At 37.7% G+C, this 21,255-nt stretch overlaps 2 protein-coding genes across 2 annotated transcripts in view; one reads left to right on the forward strand and one right to left on the reverse strand.

The window, feature by feature from the left end:
- LOC5572270 (deoxyribodipyrimidine photo-lyase) overlaps positions 1 to 21,255 on the reverse strand; it is a 206,869-nt gene that overhangs the window by 126,905 nt on the left and 58,709 nt on the right. The gene's annotated exons all lie outside the window — the stretch shown is intronic.
- Positions 17,038 to 19,186, forward strand: LOC5572272 (peroxisomal leader peptide-processing protease). The gene is made up of 5 exons (XM_001653907.2): positions 17,038 to 17,174; positions 17,255 to 17,892; positions 17,954 to 18,215; positions 18,274 to 18,727; positions 18,787 to 19,186. Exons 1-5 carry the CDS (start codon positions 17,169 to 17,171, stop codon positions 18,873 to 18,875), a joined length of 1,449 nt encoding a protein of 482 aa, XP_001653957.2. The 5' UTR covers positions 17,038 to 17,168; the 3' UTR covers positions 18,876 to 19,186.

A 21,255-nucleotide genomic window follows, 5' to 3' on the forward strand; every position in this document is an offset into this window, starting at 1 on the left:
ACATGTTCAGAACCGCGATGCAAAGCAGCATAGATCAAGGAATCTTCTCGGATGTATGGAAGTAATAGTAATAGAATTAATAGACCAAGTGACTGTATTATATACTTTTGTCTCAAATTTCGAACATGACTCATAATTCAAACACTCGGGTTAAAGCAATATTTTTGTTTAAATAAAACGATGAAATTTTCGGACAGTATGATCAATTGCATTACATTTCAAGTCCTTCAGACGAGAGATAGGAGGCGTTGAAAGTGTCGGAGATGTTCCAGTTGAATACTGCGTCGATGTTGAGGTACTGATCAGAAAAAAATCAAGAGGCCCGCAAAATCAACGGTGAAGATGTTTCGATAAAGTTTGGCATTGATGGAGGCGGTGTTTTTTTTAAATAACTTTATCGGTTATTTCAGCGGGACATCAATCTAAGAGTTCTGTTTGATCTTTCGACCTTGACGCTTGCTCCTACGGGGGCGAGCGACGAGGGCAGGATCAAACATGTCGCGCGTCGGTCTAGTAAGTGAAAAAGTGGCGTGATCGGTTAGTTCTTTTTGATCCTTTGACCTTGACGCTTGCTGCTGGGGAGTGCGTCAAGAAAGCCAAGTTTTTTTTTCCTTTTCGGGTCGCGCGCCTTTTTTTCTGAGTGCTTTTATATAGCCGAGCAAACGAGTGAAGCTGAGAGTGGATTGTGGCTGCACAGTGAAGGATAAAGGATCAATTGGTGAGCTTGTTTCATGCTACTATTTCTAATCTATAAAATATGTATGACTGCACATTTAATCGTTACAATTGTGGGACGTAAATATGAATTTTCAACAAACTATGAATTGTTCGTCACTGTGAGTGTCGACACAAACTCTGATTCATGAATTATTTATGTTTCACATTTTTTTTTTTTTTTTTTTTTCAGAACACCCCTTTTTACCTTTATTTCTGTAATTAAAAAAAAAACTTTGAATGGTTCGACACTACAAGTGTAGACTTGCGAAAAGTTCACTTTATTCAACAAACTTTGGATGGTTCGCCACTGTAAGTGTCGGCATAAGAATAAGAGTGTTCTATGATGTTCCAACCAATCAAGTTTTTTGTTTCTTTTCAAATAAGTAAAATATAATAACACCTGCTTTCGTCCCGACAGCTGTAGGAATGTTACATTTAGGTATTTGTTCAACAAACTTTGAATGGTTCGTCACCTCAATTGTCGGCATAATTTTCCACTACATAGAAATTGTTCATATCAAATGAAAATATTATATTTACAAATAAGCATGTATATATCTCACAAATCATTATTTATCATGGCCTAATCGCTTATCAAAGTGAATCCTGTGACCCAACGATCCTTCCAATTAACAAACATCCCTCCCAGTAACCTTTGTGGAGATGCAGAGGCAAACACGGTCTCCAAATAGCAAAGGTTACACACTAACATTCCTTCCCCCAATCCCACCTGACTGCAAGGACGTGGCCGGCGCCGTTATTGACCCTGTATAAATAGAGGCACTGAATTATGCACATTGAAGAAGATTATGGCCAATCCCAACCAAACTTCTAGTTGATTCTTTGTGCATTTTCACTGACTTCGGTCAATCACGGAATAGCAACCATTGATATGTGTAGTCAGTCTAAGCTAAGCTAAGCTAAGCTAAGTATGATCAATTGCATTACATTTCAAGTCCTTCACATTAAACAGTTTTGAAAATAATAATTTTAATCTTTGAAATCGTTACTGTTCGGAATATGAGTCTTGTTCGGAATTTGAGACAAAACAATCGTTTTTTTTATTACGTCCTTTACCGGGATAGAGCCTGCTTCTCAGCTTTAAACTGATAGCTTGCAATTTTACAAAAAGATCCCGGACCGACCAGGAATCGAACCTACACACCTTTAGCATAGCTTTGCTTTGTAGCTGCGGACGTTGCCCTTGGCTAAAAAAGACCCACAATGGTTTTAATACTTAAACTCTCTAAATCATTCCTATGATTGCGATTTTTATGTTTAATTGTTCCAATGTCACTTAGCAACACGTTCCCTTGTTTCGTCCCTGACGATCATCGTACACAATTATATCTGCATGGCTGCATGACACCGTATTGGACTCGCGAATCAAATGTAACAAGTTCATTCAACTGGCAATTCCAGCTCTCTTCGTATTCCCTGACATACATGTGTCCCTATTAACAAGCTGAATGTTGCAAAATATATATATATATAGCGGGTCTCGTGTACCACCGCCCCACGAATCTGGGTAGTCCTATCGCGGATGTGCGCCAAGCTGTCTGAGAGCTTATAGCACCGGGCACTTTGTAATACTTATCGCAAAAAGGTTGATCCAGACGGTCAGCTTGTTTATAGACGCAAACGCGATTAATTTAAAACAACTCGCGCTGTCCAATGCGATTGCCACCATCTCATATCTCGCACAGAAACAGAGAAAAGGCCGGAGGTATATATTTGTACGGCGAATAAATCTTACAATAAATAAAAAGAGGACAGCAGCGGAGGGTGCCGCTGCATTCTGGTCGTGTTTTTATTTATTGAATATTTGCAAGCAACCGCCGACAATCATGACCATTTGCATGCCTCGACTGATATATTACTTATACTTATAGGACTGTACGCTTACTGAATTATTCAACCAACTAAGATTCAAATCGAAAATTGAACATTAGTATGTCATCGCTGTATTAACCTCTTGCTGTCCATGACAATTCAAGGAGTGCAATCTTCTAGATGATTGTTTGTATTGAACATGCCCATAGGCTCTGTTTAAGATACCTACGATCGAAATAAAATCATTAACTTAGTGAATTTGACTTTAGAGTAAAGTTGGAACACATTAATGGATATGCTTCTTTTCAAAAATAAATAGTTTTTGTTAATCATAATTTGGAATTTGCTGCTCTGAATTGCGGGGCAAACAAGACAACAAAATAATAGTGACTTAAGTGACTAAAAATTATCAATATAGTGACTTTACAACGATAAACAGTAGTCTACAAAATATTCCTAGAATTTAAAATCCTAACCCTACGATCAATGATCATTGACCATTTTCATTGCGAAATTTGAAATATATTAAGCTGTAGTAATTTTGAATGATTCTCAATAGGTATCCATCCATTATAAGATTTGATTGCTTTATGTAGTTCGTTTTAAGGAAACAGATTCTCGAATAATAAAGTATGAAACATCATCCCAGTTTTTTTACGGCAAATAAAAGCTAAGCTTTGGATGCATTTTTAAATCTCTCATTCTAGTCGCTACAGAAAAACTCATAGAAATTTAAAATCTATACCTTTTATCTGCGTCTCTATTTCAGTTCCTGAGCTCGAAACTCGAAGTAAACCAAATTAGGTAGATGCACAGCAACAATAATTAGGAATTGGTTTTATGCGCATTAGAATAATCCAGATGTCAACTATATAGCAATACAAAAAATAGAATGCTCATTCCCTTTTGTTTAGAAACACCGTAAAATAAACGATCAAAGTCGTGTTGAAAAGAGCTTTAACTCGTGTATAAATGTCTATTTAGTGTGTATTAGTAAGCGAAATTACCGAAAATATTTCTTACACAATTGTTCACAAAGTTCTTACAGAAATCCTAGACAATTTAGACCTTATTGCTGAAATAGTTTTTGAAGAATTCTTTGCATATTTTTTAGTTGGAAATCCAGAAATGTTTTTGGCTCATTCTCAGTAAGAATTAAGTTGAAACCTTTCTAGAATGTACCCAGGTAACCAACAAACAAACGAGAAGCATTCGTCGTTTTCAGACGGGATATTCTTTTGAATTGGTCCAAATTGATCATCTTATTTTGTCTGATTTGAAAACGGTATTTGCCAGAATTGCATCTTATAAATGTCTAACACTATCAGAACAACGCTAACTCTCAAGAACATTTGTGCAAAATGTACTGTATGTAGGTAAGGTACCGCGGGGCAAGTGGGTAAATGGGGTAAGTGAAAATAATTGGTATATTTTACTGAATATGTGAATTAACGTAATAAACTCATGCGTAAACCTTTGAGGCAATTCAGAACATTACGATAGGTAAAAGATTCCTGAGGTTTTCAAACCATTATTGCATAATAGAGCGGAAGATTGTTAACCTGTTAACTATCATTCCGTAAGAAGTTGGCGTCGTGCAATCTTATTTTAATATTTTCAATGGAAAAAAGTTGCGGAAAATAATTTTCGGTACCATTTTTAAGTTGTCCTCTCTGACAGTTTCAAAATACAATACAAAAAGTTTTAGAATTGATCCGACGTAGACCTATAAATAACTAAATTGAAACACCAGCAATTTTCTAATCACGTGGGGCAAGTGAAAAGTTTCTAATTAGAGATTGAATTTGCGTTTTCTCTTTAGGTAGATATAAGTAAACAATATTCGCAATTATAATGGAAAACAGAAAGTGCTGATAATTCAAGAAACACTATACTCAAAGCGTTAAAAGCTATTAGAAATCATGGAGCTTCTCTAAAAGAGGTTGCCAAATATTACGATATTAATATGTCTACTTCGGACAGCCGATCATAAGGAAAACGTGGATTGAAAAGTTTCAATATAAGAGAACGCACGGAAATCTCGTGGAATGTCTATGTAAATCTAGATCAAAACATAAATATGGGGTATAGGTCACACAAAAAAAAAAGATTCTAAATACTTCATTGATGGATTTCGTTTGATATTTCTCGAAGAGTTATCCGACTTCCTTAAAAACAAATAACAAGCGATGGAAATTCTACAGAGCAGAAATGCATTTGCTGTCCCATTGTGTAAGAACTAACATTGAAATAGTTTTAGTTATAATGCTGTCGAATCATTTCAACAAACATAACTGAACAGAAGAAAATTGAATTGACAAGAATTCAATTTTCTTGGTTTATATATTACTCATATTATTGTTCATTGCGACTCCTTAAAAAATGTTATTGTAATAGATATCGTAAATAAAATTGTAAATTTTTCATTTTATTGTTCAAAACGACATACAGTAAGGAAACATTTTTTAAACACTTTTTTTTCAATTTTACATAAAAATCAATTTCAGCATACCGCTTATATTTGGTGCGAGTCAAACTAAAAAACATACACGATCTCATTTATTTCAATTTAAAGTCTTTATGAATTGAAGAACCTCAACTATACAATTTTCATTACCCGCTTGCCCCATGGTACCTTATTTACAAAAATCTCACGAAAATCTTTGGACAGTGATATTATGACTAGATACTACTTCTTTTGAAAGCGGTAGGCACTTGCAGTAGCTAAATCTACGGAGACTCGTTTGTTATGCACAGCAAATCCTGTTTGCTATGCTGCGATGCATCGTTTTCATTGGAATGCATCTTGCCATTATGAAAGAGAAATTGTACAAATCCAACAATACAACTAGTGCTGTTTTTACTCAACGATTGGATTCCATACTGTATAATTTTTATTTGTAATGGGCTTTGACCAAAATACTAGTTTAGAAAAATTGGTCGGTCAGCAAATGGCACAGATGCGAATATTTTGTTGCCTGTTTTCGACGTGCGAATGCTTAGGATACTATGCGTGACAGATGGTTACATATCAATCAAGTGGTGAACAGTAGAATAATTGTTATCCGTCGTTTCCCTACTTTTTATTGCATTTTTTTTTTGAATATAAGTTAATGAGGTTGTTAAATTATAACTGTCAGGGAGATAAGCGAGTATCTATCAGCATAATCTTATCGGGAGTCATTGGCTATAAAAAACTTAAGATTTGTGAACCACTTGAAAATAATATACCATACACAATTGCAAACGGTACCGTAGAGCAAGTGGGTATCGTGTAGTCAAAGTTTCTTCATTAAGACTTCAAATTAAAATGAATGATTCCCACTAATTTGTAAGCGGTATCCTTATATTGATTTGTGTGCAAAACCCCAGGAAAAAAGCAGTTATATTTTCAACTTAACTTAAACATTTGTCAAGGAATCCCGATAAACAATATCACAAGTAGCATATGAACGATGAACTTTTTATTTTTGTCAGTTCTATTTTCTTATGTTCAGTCATGTTTGTTCAAATCAGTCGACGTCTATGCTAGGATTGTAGGAAAAAAACAAATGCCATTTTTTTATTAAAAATGGGTAGGTGTACCAGTTATGGGCATAATGGTTCCTTATTTCGCCATACGTGATCATTTGATTATTTTCAGTTTTTTAATCATTCTGTGTGTTTTAGTCGTTTGTCATGTCATGTATCAAAGAAATCTTGATGTTAAAACATTCAAAAATATTCAAAATGTGAAAGTTTTCGAGAAAATACATATGGCCAAATAGGAACCACTATAGCCATAACTGGTACACTTACCCTATTTTATGATACTATTTGCTACAAAAATGTATGTTTCATGGTGCTCTATGAAATCTTATCAAATATTAACGATATTTTTTTATTTTATCCCGAAAAGTTTTGCGCGGAATTAGGTCAAGTCTTTTTCCATAATGCCCTAATTCCGCGCACAGTTCTTTGCAGAACAAGCACACTGGAAAAATTATGTGAAAAAAATTACTATTTTAGCTGACTTCGCCCATTCTTAAAACTACCATGGAATTTCAGAGAAAATTATTATGTTTGCAGTACATTGCATCCGCTTTTATAGTACATTTCACAGCAATCTTTTTAGTTAATCTGATTTCGACTACAGACATAATAAAATCATGCGCATTTGTGGTCTGCTGAAAATTGTCGGTGCGAACGCTTAAGCTAACCCCCTAAAATTGTAGTTTCTACCACACATTTTTTTTTTTGCGTGCATGCTCTGCATTCGTCTTCACATCTGAAAAGTATCTTCATGCATAAATACGTTTCACATACAAGAAGAATATCGGGAAACCCGGGTAGAGGAGAATAGCAAAAGAATAACAAAATTTACCCTTAAAATAGAATGTTTGAATAGCAAAATTTGTTCTTTGTTTGTTTGAAATAAGAGATCAAATAACAAAAATAATAACTGTATGGCATAAAAACTAAATCATAACATATTTTGCCATTGTAATAACAAAATAATTTTTTTGGTAAATGGCTGGGCATGGCGTACCATTGGTGCCTCGCGTACCTGAAGGAATAAAATAGACCCCTCTGTGCGGTCCTTAGCCTCCTGCCCAGCAACTCCTATCACTACCTCCTCATGGAACTGGCCGGGGTACGAGTAACTTTGGGGAAGATCGGGTAACCAATTCCCGGTGGGAACTTTGGTCGTATGCTGACAGGGAAGGAGGGGGGTTGCTTTTGCTTCTGCAAACCTGGAGCGTCTGTACTCCATGTTAGGAGCGGCTCACAACAGCGTCTGTTTCCCATGTCAGGGGCGGCTGATCATCGTCCGAGTGCCAGAGAAGGACTCTAAGCTAAACTGCGCACTATGGCCCTCCGAACATTTAGGGGGAATGGTCCTCCGGTAATCTAGGGGGTTGGTGTCAGGCCCTGCAAGCCAGCCGTAAAAACATCAAGCAACGAATAATCAACGAGAGAATACGAACCAGGACAATCGGCGACGACCACAGCGGCGTAAAGGGACTAGCGATTGGAAGCTCGGTACGTGGAACTGTAAATCTCTCAACTTCATCGGGAGCACACGCATACTCGCCGGGATGGTGATGGTCAAACTGCGCCCAAAACTCTCCGTCGTTAACAACGTACGATACCGACGACCGCCCCGGTATGACCTAGCAACCGGATGTCGCAGCTGCATACGCGCAGCACCTCGAGGCTGCATTACCGGGAGAGGGTGAGCTGGATGAAGCCCCTCTTGAGGACTGCTGGAGAATAGTGAAAGCAGCCATCAACGATGCAGCTGAGAGCAACTTCGGGTACGTGGGACGGAGTCGACGGAACGATTGGTTCGACGAGGAATGTAGGCAGATTTTGGAGGAGAAGAACGCAGCGTGGGCGGTCATGCTGCAGCAAGGGACCCGGCAGAACGTGGAGCGTTATAGACGGAAACGGCAACAACAGACCCGCCTCTTTCAGGAGCCGCCTGGAGGAGACGGAGTGCGAGGAGATGGAACAGCTGTGCCGGTCTCAAGAAACACGCAAGTTCTATCAGAAGCTCAACGCATCCCGCAACGGCTTCGTGCCGCGATAAGGATGGGAGCATTTTGACGGACGAGCGTGAGGTGATCGAGCAGCACTTCGACGAACATCTGAATGGCGCTGAGAGCACAGGCAATGAAGGTCGGGACAACGGAGGAAATGCCTTCGTCAGTACTGCGGAGGATGGAAACCAACCAGCCCCCACTTTGAGGGAGGTTAAGGATGCCATTCACCAGCTCAAGAACAATAAAGCTGCTGGTAAGGATCGGAGCTGAACTCATAAAGATGGGTCCGGAGAGGCTGGCCATTTGTCTGCACCGGCTGATTGGCACAATCTGGGAAACAGAACAGCTACCGGAGGAGTGGAAGGAGGGGGTAATATGCCCTATCTACCTACAAGAAAGGCGACAAGTTAGATTGTGAGAACTTTCGAGCGATCACCATTCTAAATGCGGCCTACAAACTATTATCCCAGATCATCTTCCGTCGTTTATCACCTATAGTAAGCGTGTACGTGGGAAGTTATCAAGCCGGCTTCGTTGACGGCCGATCGACAACGGACCAGATCTTTACTGTACGGCAAATCCTCCAAAAATGTCGTGCATACCAGGTCCCAACGCATCACCTTTTCATCGATTTCAAGGCGGCATACGATATGGAAAATCATGGACTAGAACAGCTTTCCCGGGAAGCTCACGAGACTGATAAGAGCGACGATGGAAGGTGTGAAAAATTGTTTGAAGGTTTCAGGCGAACATTCCAGTTTGTTTTGATCCCCGGGCTCGAAGGTGGACTTTCGTGCCTGTTGCGCTAGAAGGTGTTATGGGGAGAGCCGGGGTACGATTTTTACGAGATCCAGTCAATTTGTTTGCTTCGCGGATGATATGGACATTGTCGGCCGTACATTTGAAAAGGTGGCAGACTTGTACACCCGCCTGAAGCACGAGGCAGCGAAAGTTGGAGTGGTGGTGAATGCGTCCAAGACAAATTACATGCTAGCTGTTGGGGCCGAGCGCGACAGGGCTCGCCTAGGTAGCAGTGTTACGATAGACGGGGATACGTTCGAGGTGGTTGACGAGTTCGTCTATCTCGGATCCTTGCTGACGGCTGACAATAACGTTGGCCGCAGGCATTGCAATCTCATCCTATCAGCAAGATCATCTTCGGATAATGGAAAGATATAATCTGTAATCCAAGAGCGCTCTGAAATGATATTATCTCTCGATCTTGAGCATTAAGAGATAACCTTGACAGCTGTTTGGTGGATCGGCCCTGTTTGCCTTTTTAACTAATTATTCCGATTATGTTTTATTTTTTAAATTACCTTCCTTTACAGAATTTACAACGAGAGGTTGAAGAGCAATTTTCGAAGACTTCTTTATAAATAACTGTGACCTTCAAACATACCGTCGTGTTCGGAAATCGAGAGTGACAAACAAAAACTGAATAATTGTGGTTAGCCATTGAATTTACAAGCAATGAAATCTGCAATTGCCATAGTTCATAGTTTGAGTTAAATAACAGTATATTTATAAGGAGAAGAAATAAAACTCATAATGTTTTGGCATACATTGACGCGTCATTTACGTCATTTACGTCATTTGAACTAAATGGCTATTAAACATAATGTTCGTTTCAGTGAAAGTTGGGATAAACGCAATATAATTGCTGCCGCAAAGAAACATGTTCGAAATATTTTAGCGATGTCCCATCTGTCACGATTATACAATGTAAGGTACCGTGGGGCAAGTGGGTAATGGATTTTGCAAAGTTGGGATTCTTAAAATTCTAGAGACCTTAAATTAAGACATATGAGGCCGTGTATATTTTTTTAGCTTGACTCCCACCAAATATAAGCAGTATACTGAAATTGATTTTTATGTTAAATTGAAGAAAAAAGTACAGAAAAAGTTTTTGAAAATAGTCTCCTTACTTTTCACTTGCCCCACAGGTGGGGCAAGTGAAAAGTTTATCGTTTTGAACAATAAATCCAAAAACTAACAGTTGCATTCACGATTTCTATTACCTTTAACATTTGTTAAGGCGTCTCAATGAACAATAACATAAGTAACATGTATACAAAGAAAATTTTATTCTTGTTACTTGAATTTTCTTCTGTTCAGTTATGTTTGTTGAAATGATTCGACAACATTATAATTGCAACATTTACAATGTTAGTTCTTACATCATGGGACAGCAATTGCATTTCTGATCTCTAGATTTTCCACCGCTCGTTATTTGTTTTTAAGAATGTCGGATATGACGTCGGATAACTCTTCAAAAGAAATCAAACGGAATCCTTCAATAAAGTATTTAGAAACTTTTTATGTGGATACACCTATACCCCATTTTTATGTTTTGAACTAGCTTTACATAGACATTCCACGAGATTTCCGTGCGTTGTCTTATATTGGAACTTTCCAATCAACGTCTTCCTTTTGATCGGCTGTCCGAAGTAAACATATTAATATCGTAATATTTGGCAACCTTATTTTTAGAGAAGTTCCATGATTTGGCCATGATAATAGCTTTTAACGCTTTTAGTATAGTGTTTCTTGAATTATAAGCACGTTCTGTTATTCTATGATAATTGCGAACCTTGTGTACTTATAGCTACCTAGAGAGAAAGCACAAATTCAATCTCTAATGAGAAACTTTTCACTTGCCCCACGTGATTGGAAAATTGACGGTTTTTCAATTTAGTTATTTTTAGGCCTATGTCGAATTAATTCTAAAACTTTTTTTATTGCAGTTTAAAACTGTCAGAGGGGACAACTTAGAAGTGGTACAGAATATTTTTTTCCACAACTTTTTTCTACTGAAAATATTAAAATAAGATTGCACGCCGCCAACTTGACACGGAGTACCAGTTAACAGGTTAACAATCTTTTGCTCTATTATGCAATAATGGTTGAAAAATCTCAGAAATCTCTTACCTACCGTAATGTTCTGAATGGCGTCAACGGTTTACGCATGATTTTGAAACGTTAATTCACATATTCAGTAAAATATACACATTATTTTCACTTACCCCATTTAGGGGTAGTCGGGGCGGTTTGGCCAATGGGGTGGAATGAGCACCCCTTGAAAACTGCATAAATTATTTAAATTTTATCTGAAATAACATGCAACCCCAAAGCTGATGAGGAAATAAAGCAATTGGCATGTCATAAGTCAGTGTTCAAAAATCAAATAAAAATAAATAAATGAAGTTCGAAAAAACTGCCCATATTGCCCCGAATGGCTCTTTTAAATTTCATCATTTAAGAATGATGATGTTTGACTGTTAGATTGTTCCTAAAAAAATATATCTTCTTGCACGGAGTGTTTATAAATACTAATAACTTTCAAGTGTAGTAACAACATAATTGAATTTTTAGATTATATGAGATTATTTTGCAATCAAAAATTGGGTGCTCATATCACCCCATCAGTAAAAAATCGACTCGAAAAATGACAAATTTTGAAAAATCAATCATTCATCCGTGAACTTTATAAGACAAAGGAAATCATGCGGATCTAGCGTATTCATCTCAAAATTGTTGGAAATCATGCAAACATTCGAGAAATTCATAATATTTTTAACATTTTTATGGTCTTTTCCTTAAGGTGGCCAAACTGCCCCACTTTCCCCTACCCACTTGCCCCGCGGTACCTTACGTAAGCTTATGAGAGTCCAACATAAGGATTCTTTTTTACAAGGGGGGAATCTGCAAACAGACCCCTTAGAAGGTAACTCAGGGAGTGTGAGGATGACACATCTCCGACGACCCAATGAAACCATCCCATGCACTTTATGTGAACAATTCTCGCCGGATTGCTCTAGTGGTGTACAGAATACACATAATGTCCTTGGACTCAGACCCTTTTCTCCCCAAAACTACTTTACGGTATTTCTTGAGGAAGTGCACAAGCCGACATGGAGATAGCTGTATGTACATGATTAATCGGAAAAATCCTACATGTCTCTTATTATCAACTAAAACTATTTTTATATTTTATATATTATATGAAAAGTTTATCGTTTTGAACAATAAATCCAAAAACTAACAGTTGCATTCACGATTTCTATTACCTTTAACATTTGTTAAGGCGTCTCAATGAACAATAACATAAGTAACATGTATACAAAGAAAATTTTATTCTTGTTACTTGAATTTTCTTCTGTTCAGTTATGTTTGTTGAAATGATTCGACAACATTATAATTGCAACATTTACAATGTTAGTTCTTACATCATGGGACAGCAATTGCATTTCTGATCTCTAGATTTTCCACCGCTCGTTATTTGTTTTTAAGAATGTCGGATATGACGTCGGATAACTCTTCAAAAGAAATCAAACGGAATCCTTCAATAAAGTATTTAGAAACTTTTTATGTGGATACACCTATACCCCATTTTTATGTTTTGAACTAGCTTTACATAGACATTCCACGAGATTTCCGTGCGTTGTCTTATATTGGAACTTTCCAATCAACGTCTTCCTTTTGATCGGCTGTCCGAAGTAAACATATTAATATCGTAATATTTGGCAACCTTATTTTTAGAGAAGTTCCATGATTTGGCCATGATAATAGCTTTTAACGCTTTTAGTATAGTGTTTCTTGAATTATAAGCACGTTCTGTTATTCTATGATAATTGCGAACCTTGTGTACTTATAGCTACCTAGAGAGAAAGCACAAATTCAATCTCTAATGAGAAACTTTTCACTTGCCCCACGTGATTGGAAAATTGACGGTTTTTCAATTTAGTTATTTTTAGGCCTATGTCGAATTAATTCTAAAACTTTTTTTATTGCAGTTTAAAACTGTCAGAGGGGACAACTTAGAAGTGGTACAGAATATTTTTTTCCACAACTTTTTTCTACTGAAAATATTAAAATAAGATTGCACGCCGCCAACTTGACACGGAGTACCAGTTAACAGGTTAACAATCTTTTGCTCTATTATGCAATAATGGTTGAAAAATCTCAGAAATCTCTTACCTACCGTAATGTTCTGAATGGCGTCAACGGTTTACGCATGATTTTGAAACGTTAATTCACATATTCAGTAAAATATACACATTATTTTCACTTACCCCATTTAGGGGTAGTCGGGGCGGTTTGGCCAATGGGGTGGAATGAGCACCCCTTGAAAACTGCATAAATTATTTAAATTTTATCTGAAATAACATGCAACCCCAAAGCTGATGAGGAAATAAAGCAATTGGCATGTCATAAGTCAGTGTTCAAAAATCAAATAAAAATAAATAAATGAAGTTCGAAAAAACTGCCCATATTGCCCCGAATGGCTCTTTTAAATTTCATCATTTAAGAATGATGATGTTTGACTGTTAGATTGTTCCTAAAAAAATATATCTTCTTGCACGGAGTGTTTATAAATACTAATAACTTTCAAGTGTAGTAACAACATAATTGAATTTTTAGATTATATGAGATTATTTTGCAATCAAAAATTGGGTGCTCATATCACCCCATCAGTAAAAAATCGACTCGAAAAATGACAAATTTTGAAAAATCAATCATTCATCCGTGAACTTTATAAGACAAAGGAAATCATGCGGATCTAGCGTATTCATCTCAAAATTGTTGGAAATCATGCAAACATTCGAGAAATTCATAATATTTTTAACATTTTTATGGTCTTTTCCTTAAGGTGGCCAAACTGCCCCACTTTCCCCTACCCACTTGCCCCGCGGTACCTTACGTAAGCTTATGAGAGTCCAACATAAGGATTCTTTTTTACAAGGGGGGAATCTGCAAACAGACCCCTTAGAAGGTAACTCAGGGAGTGTGAGGATGACACATCTCCGACGACCCAATGAAACCATCCCATGCACTTTATGTGAACAATTCTCGCCGGATTGCTCTAGTGGTGTACAGAATACACATAATGTCCTTGGACTCAGACCCTTTTCTCCCCAAAACTACTTTACGGTATTTCTTGAGGAAGTGCACAAGCCGACATGGAGATAGCTGTATGTACATGATTAATCGGAAAAATCCTACATGTCTCTTATTATCAACTAAAACTATTTTTATATTTTATTAATTCCAACAATTGCATTTCCCTCTAAACATTTCATTTATTTTATTTCCGACTTCTTAGCAGGGTTGACAGAGAAATACAGCAAACCCTAAAAAGGTTAATAAAAATAAAAAGAGATCTTATTTTGAATAGTATTGGTTACTAACCATAGTTGTGATTGACGTTCCTTGTCAAAGGACCGATGCACGAGTTCACTAATTTGACGTTTGATCGGTGCCGAATTCACTGATTTCCATGGTCACATAAATAACACGGCACCGCTAAAACGTCAAATAGTGAACTCGTGCATAGGTCCAATGTGTAAATTTCCGTCAAGTAAATCGAATGCGTGGATTGCTGAGTTCAAGATGACTCATCAGAGCATAAGATATTGACAAAAAATCTATCACAGAGCTCTAAGATCATCTCTCACAATTCGATCCATATCATGCTCAGAAGATCGAAAGATGGGATGAAATGCAATGCCTGGTTGGCATCATCAGTGGAAGTCGGGCCTACCATACCCTCCACAAGAAGCTGCGGTCAAAAAAGATTCACGCCCGCACCAAATGTACCATGTACAAAACGCTTATAAGGCCGGTAGTCCTCTACGGGTATGAAACGTGGACGATGCTCGAGGAGGACCTGCAAGCACTTGGAGTCTTCGACCGTCGGGTGCTTAGGACGATCTTCAGCGGTGTGCAGGAGAACGGTGTGTGGCGGCGAAGGATGAACCACGAGCTCGCCCAACTCTACGGCGAACCCAGTATCCAGAAGGTGACCAAAGCTGGAAGGATACGATGGGCAGGGCATGTTGCAAGAATGCCGGACAGCAACCCTGCAAAGATGGTGTTCGCTTCGGATCCGGTTGGTACAAGAAGGCGTGGAGCGCAGCGAGCTAGGTGGGCGGATCAAGTGCGTATCGATTTGGCGAGCGTGGGGCAGAACCGAGGATGGAGAGATGCGGCCACGAACCGAGTATTGTGGCGTGAAATTGTTACACTTTTTTTATATTAAAAAACTTTGGGAGGGATTATTAGAGTACTACAAACTACAAATGAACTTTAACACTTCACTTTTTGCAAAAAAAAAATATATAAAATACTAAAATCACTAAGGTGAGCAAATACCTTTAAACTCTAATATGTGTTGCTTATCTTGACAGATAGGCCTATTTCATCTGCGACTTACAGACTTCTTCAGTGTCGAGTGCTCGACACTGAAGAAGTCTGTAAGTCGCAGATGAAATAGGCCTATCTGTCAAGATAAGCAACACATATTAGAGTTTAAAGGTATTTACTCACCTTAGTGATTTTAGTATTTTATATATATTTTTTTTTTTGCAAAAAGTGAAGTGTTAAAGTTCATTTGTAGTGTGAAATTGTTGATTCAGTGTTATCTGTGTAGATGTTAACTAAATAAATGAATGCAACTGCTTTAGCAAATTTTCCCGCTCAAATAAGGGCTATATCATATTCAAACTTTAATTTATGGACTCAATTCCATAAATGAACCTTGACACTTATGATCATGTTTGACGTTCGCTTAGTCGACAAAAACACCACAGGGGTATTAGTTTTAGCACTGGGGTTGTTCCTATCTGACATTTCAGAAGGGACACGGAAAACAAAATACACCCAAAAATTTGAGTTTAAGCCAAGAGGTGTGACAAAATCTATAAAAACATAAAAAGTTGTTTTGGACTCAAACAAGCGAAAAACATCAAAAAATTGAGTAAACATGTGTTTTTGGCCAGAAGACTGACACGGCTGTCATCCTGCATACATTTCGGCTCTTCCTCACATCGTTTTTGGTACTTCGTGTTTTGGTACCCACTTTCTGGTCGGTTTGCCCTAACTTGCTCCTGCTTTTCGAGTATACGACTCATGTGCTGTTAGTGCTAGTTTCTGGTAATTAAATATATTCCGTTGAATCGTCGTATTTGATGACGCTTCACCATTTTGTTTAATGTTTTACACATCAGTGAGGTATAGGGTAACCAATATATTTTGGACCTCTATATATTTTGGACCCCCTGGGGCCATTTTCCTGCAAAATTTCCAGTTTAAATCGAAAGACCAATACAATCCGCATGCCATTTTGGAAAGATAGGACTATTCCGCACTTGCATCAAGCGTTTTTGCATAGAAAATGTGTTTATTTTATCTGAAATTAATTTAATTAAATCGGTTCATCCATGCAACCGTTACAACACGTTACAGACAGAAATTGAAGACGTCAGAAATTTTTCAAATGTAAACAAAAACTTTTTTCTAATTTCTGAACTAGAAGCGTAGAATTTCTTCGCTTTTCCATTGTCAATCGATTGATTAGACTATGGGCAAGCATATTATACAACCAGTGCCATGGACTTTGTCGCCAAACGATAAAAATATGCCGGGGGTCCAAAATATATACTTTGAGGGTCCAAAATGTATTGGTGTGTCCAAAATAATGAAAAACAGTGCAACACAATTCAATTATTTTCGACGTCTTTTGGATCCTACATGACCGAATGGGCATTTTTATCTCGTAGAGGAAGTTTTTCTCTACATTTTGGTATGTTCTTTGACTTGGTTACGCTGTGCAATTAATTAATTGGGACAAAAATGTAAAATCACTTCCTTAGGGGGTCCAAAATACGACCGTTACCCTAATTGATGTCTTCTATCCAAAATATCATATGTTTTGTCAGTCTCAAAAGAATCAAAACAAAGACACTGGACGCCATGTTGAATCAATGTTGGGTAGCTAATTATTGGCTCGTTTCACCCCCCTGGTTTTTGGCCTAAACTCAAGCGTTTGGCACTAAAATGACAGGGCTTTAGGACCCTGGACAAACATACACACTGGGTAGTTAATTTTGAGCGTGCAAGCAATCGTCATGTTGGAGCAGAGATGTGAAGCGACATTATAATATTTATATTTTTGTTGTTGTCTTTATTTTATCTGAGACATTTTTATTTACCTTCTCGGACTTTATTATTGTTTGTTAATAAAGCATAACTTGTTTACTAAGTCTTGTTAAATTACAATTAAACCAGTTATCAGAAAAAGGTCAAATCATAATGTCGGTAAGTCATTGTAAGATTTACATTACATTACATTGTAAGATTTACCTAGATTTTTTGACTCAACTATATTATAATTTTAGCCTTTGTACCCAAAAAATGGTGTCATATACTACTACTCGGGCACGCACAAAACCTCAGCTGTACTGATTGGTGATACATTTATCCTTACATCAGGCCTTATCTTGCTACAAGCACCTTTTATAGAAAGAAAGTTTAAAAATACATCCAAACAGAAGATAATTCATGTTGACGCTGATCAGGAATTCAGCTTTCTACAAAACCTTGATTATAGGCTTATGGTGCAGGGAGAGAATGGACAATTACTAGAAATAAAGGCGCAAATCGCCTACATGATTTATTCATCGGATATAGAATCAACAATAGAACAAAAATTCAAAAATTTGAGTTTCTCATTAGACGGAGAATACAAAGCTGTCTCGGAGTACAGTATATATTTTTCAACATTTTTGATACTAAAATTTCCAAAGAGAAAATTATCGTTAGATACTATCACGTCAGCTTTGGCGAGAAACTCGCGCAACCTTACCGTACTTGAAGATATCGTTTCCATATCTACTCCATTCGGAAATGAACATTTTATAAACAGCGTTAATTTTGGACACGTCGCGAATTTGATTGGAAAGGACGATTGTTTGGCATTATTGAATATTAGTACTGCTTTCGGCTGTGAAGGTGGAGGAATCTACGATAAAAACCTGTGAGTAACATGCCCAATACCTACATGGCAAAACTGTTGACTAAATATTTCTTACTTTTAGTAACCTTCGAAGCATTTTACTATCATCGTGTTTTCATTATCTGAACGACAATGTGTGCTTACCTTTGGCAGCGAATATTAGTGAAATCATGAAAATCTTACATGATAAACCATCAATGGCCCTCATTATGCCTAATGAACAAAGACTTCTTGTCTTTCGGTCATCCTGTATGATAGATTCAATGGGCTGCTGGGGAACAGGATGCTTATTTCAACTGAACGGACGCAATTTTGTTCTCACATGCGCACATGTCTTACGCAGCGTATGTATCAAGATTACAAAATTTTATGTTTTCTATTAAAAATTCACATTTTTTCTAGGACAACATCACATGCTACTGCAACGATTACAGCTTCCAGCCAAAAGTGATTTATAAGAATCCGATATTTGATTATGCTTATGACATAGCTTTGTTGGAAGGTACAAAGAGTAGCCATAATCTAGCAAAATTAGCAAACTACACTCCAAAAGTTGGACAAACGGTGTACTCTGTAGGATTCCCCATTTTTAAGGAATTCGGTTTGAATGGCAAATTTGCTCCTAGCATTTATAAGGGGAGAGTAACCAAATACAGCAAAGGGATCCTCAATACTGATTGCCCTGTTCAGGCTGGTCAGAGTGGAGGTCCAATATTTGACGGTGACGGTTCTTTACTAGCTGTAATGGTGTCCAATTTCAAAAATGATATGGATGGAATAATTTATCCCAATCACAACATGTGCATTCCAATCTGTGATATTTACGACATACTCCTCCGCTACAGTGAAACAAATGGTGAGTGCGCACATGATGGTCAAACAAATATGGACATAATCAGATTGTTTTAATTTCAGATCACAGGGTACTAACAAGTCTTCAGGCAGAAAAGTCCATAGTTGACAAATGGAAGCTAAAAGCTCTAAAGGTCGAGTGCAAACTTTGAAGCGAAATTTGATACTGTTGCGCACCAGGGCTGTCATCTGGAAAAGTTTCATTTTCTTTTTGCGGCGTTTGATTAACAGTGCAAGTCAATCCAGAACTGGTGATTTAGGAGGGGTAATGGCTGTATAGTCTATGTTGGCTTCGATATCGAAATGAGAGGGTAAGGGGTTAGTAATAATGTGTATGGTTATAAGATGTTTAGATCAAACAATTCAATTGATTGTTATAGAACAAACAACGTGATTTTATATAGAAATTGTACAATATGATTACACTTTTAGTAAGTCAAATAAATGATCATAGAAAAATATACTCGTATGAATTTCAATTTCTAGCGTAATTTCTGTTTTGTACGTATGACTCGACAACGGACTAGATCTTTACTATACAGCAAATCCACCATAAATGTCGTGAACACCAGGTCCCAACGCATGTTGTTCAATATCGTGCTAGTGTTATGTGGAGAGTCTGGCTTAACAGCCGGGTACGATTTTTACGACAGGGCACGACTAGGTAGCAATGTTACGATACGTTCGAGGTGGTCGATTTCCTGAGCAAAGCTTGAGATCATATGGTAGGCGTTAAGTCAGAGTGGACCAAGTGACATTTTTCATATTTAGAGAAAAATGGGTTTAAAGTGTAACGCTTTGTAATTTTTGAACTCGTTTAAACTTTGGCTCAATATTTCTACACATCTTTGTGTTACTTTCAAACAATATAATGTGAAGTGATAATCATGAAAAATCATAATCCAAACCTCTGATAGAACGATTCTTTGATGAACTATGTGAACTGGTCCACTCTGACTGAACTAATAACCACCGTTCAGTGAGTTGGTTCACTCTGACTGAACAATTTTTAGAAAAATAACAATCATTTAACGCCTGCATGGTCAAACTGGGTGCATATCTCTAAGATAACCAGATTGTCAGGACCATTTGACACCAGTATCGTAAATTCTTCAATAATCCATATCGTCAATACCGAATTCAGTGGCATTACGATGGCTTGAAAATTAAGGTTTTGTAGGGTCAGGACATTGAAGACCAGAAATATTCATATATGTGTTCAGTCAGAGTGGACCAAGTGAAAATCTTGAGTACCAACCAAAATATACTGGTCCAATAAGTGGGTTCTAGTACATTCTATACATACACCATAGAACTACCATAAACCTCTATCGGACTTTGAAATTGACTCAAAAAATGCAATAATTAATCAGTTTATTGCTTTTCAACACTTGGTCCGGTCTGTCTGCACATAAATTGTTGCATTTTCTGACCACCCATCCAAGTAGGGTAAATGGTCAAAAATCAAAAAAATCAAATGCATCGATAGGTAATATTTATAAATTTCTATTGATATATAAGTAGAAGAATCATTCGATGTCGAAAAGTCTGACAAATCTCTTGAAATATTTTTCATTTCCTTGCATTCCTTCGCTAATCACTCTGACTGCACACTTTTATCTTTTTTTTTTTTTTTTTTTTTTTTTTTTTTTTTTTTTTTTTTTTTTTTTTTTTTTTTTTTTTTTTTTTTTATTGATCATCCAAACACCGCTAGCGCATGACGGCTCACCATAGTAGCATGTCCGAAAGAACTTGAAACTATTGAGAACCAGAGCTACAGGTCCAAAGCCCTGATAAAGGTGGATGGTTGTGATGGCTATGACCGTGGTCATCATGTAAAGAACAAGCGGACGATGCTGTATCGTGTCAGCATCGAGGAGGCAGCCCCTCTAGCACGATGTAGGTAGCGCAACCCTGGTTGCGTTCACCAACCAAGAAAGGCAAAAGTAGAGCAAACGGATTGATTTTACGGCAACAGACCCGGCAACGAATAAAGGACAACGATTGGAAAGTTGGATCTTGGAACGTGAGAACTTTGAATGAACCCGCGCGTGTTGGGCTCCTGGCTCGTGAACTGCGGAATGTCGGCGTGAACGTGGCAGCTATCCAGGAAATACGCTGGCCGAGAACCGGAGAACGCGAATTCCGAGCCGTGGACCCCATCGCCAACACTTCATTCAAGTACCACATCTACTACAGCGGTGGCGACAGAGCAGAACGTGGAGTTGGCTTCATAGTGATTGGGAAGCAGATGAAGCGAATTATTCGGTGGAAACCGGTAAGCGACCGAATCTGTGTGTTGAGAATGAGGGGCAAGTTCTTCAACTACAGCCTGATCAGCATATATGCGCCAACGAACGATAAGCCCGATGACATGAAGGATGAGTTCTATGAGAGCCTGGATAAGGCCTACGGAGAGTGCCCAAAACAAGACGTCAAGATAGTCATTGGCGACGCAAATGCGCAGATCGGGAAAGAAGATTTCTTCCGACCCGTTATTGGAACGGAAAGCCTTCATTCCGTTACCAATGA

This window comes from Aedes aegypti, chromosome 2, assembly GCF_002204515.2.
Source record: "Aedes aegypti strain LVP_AGWG chromosome 2, AaegL5.0 Primary Assembly, whole genome shotgun sequence".
NCBI classification, from domain to species: domain Eukaryota; kingdom Metazoa; phylum Arthropoda; class Insecta; order Diptera; family Culicidae; genus Aedes; species Aedes aegypti.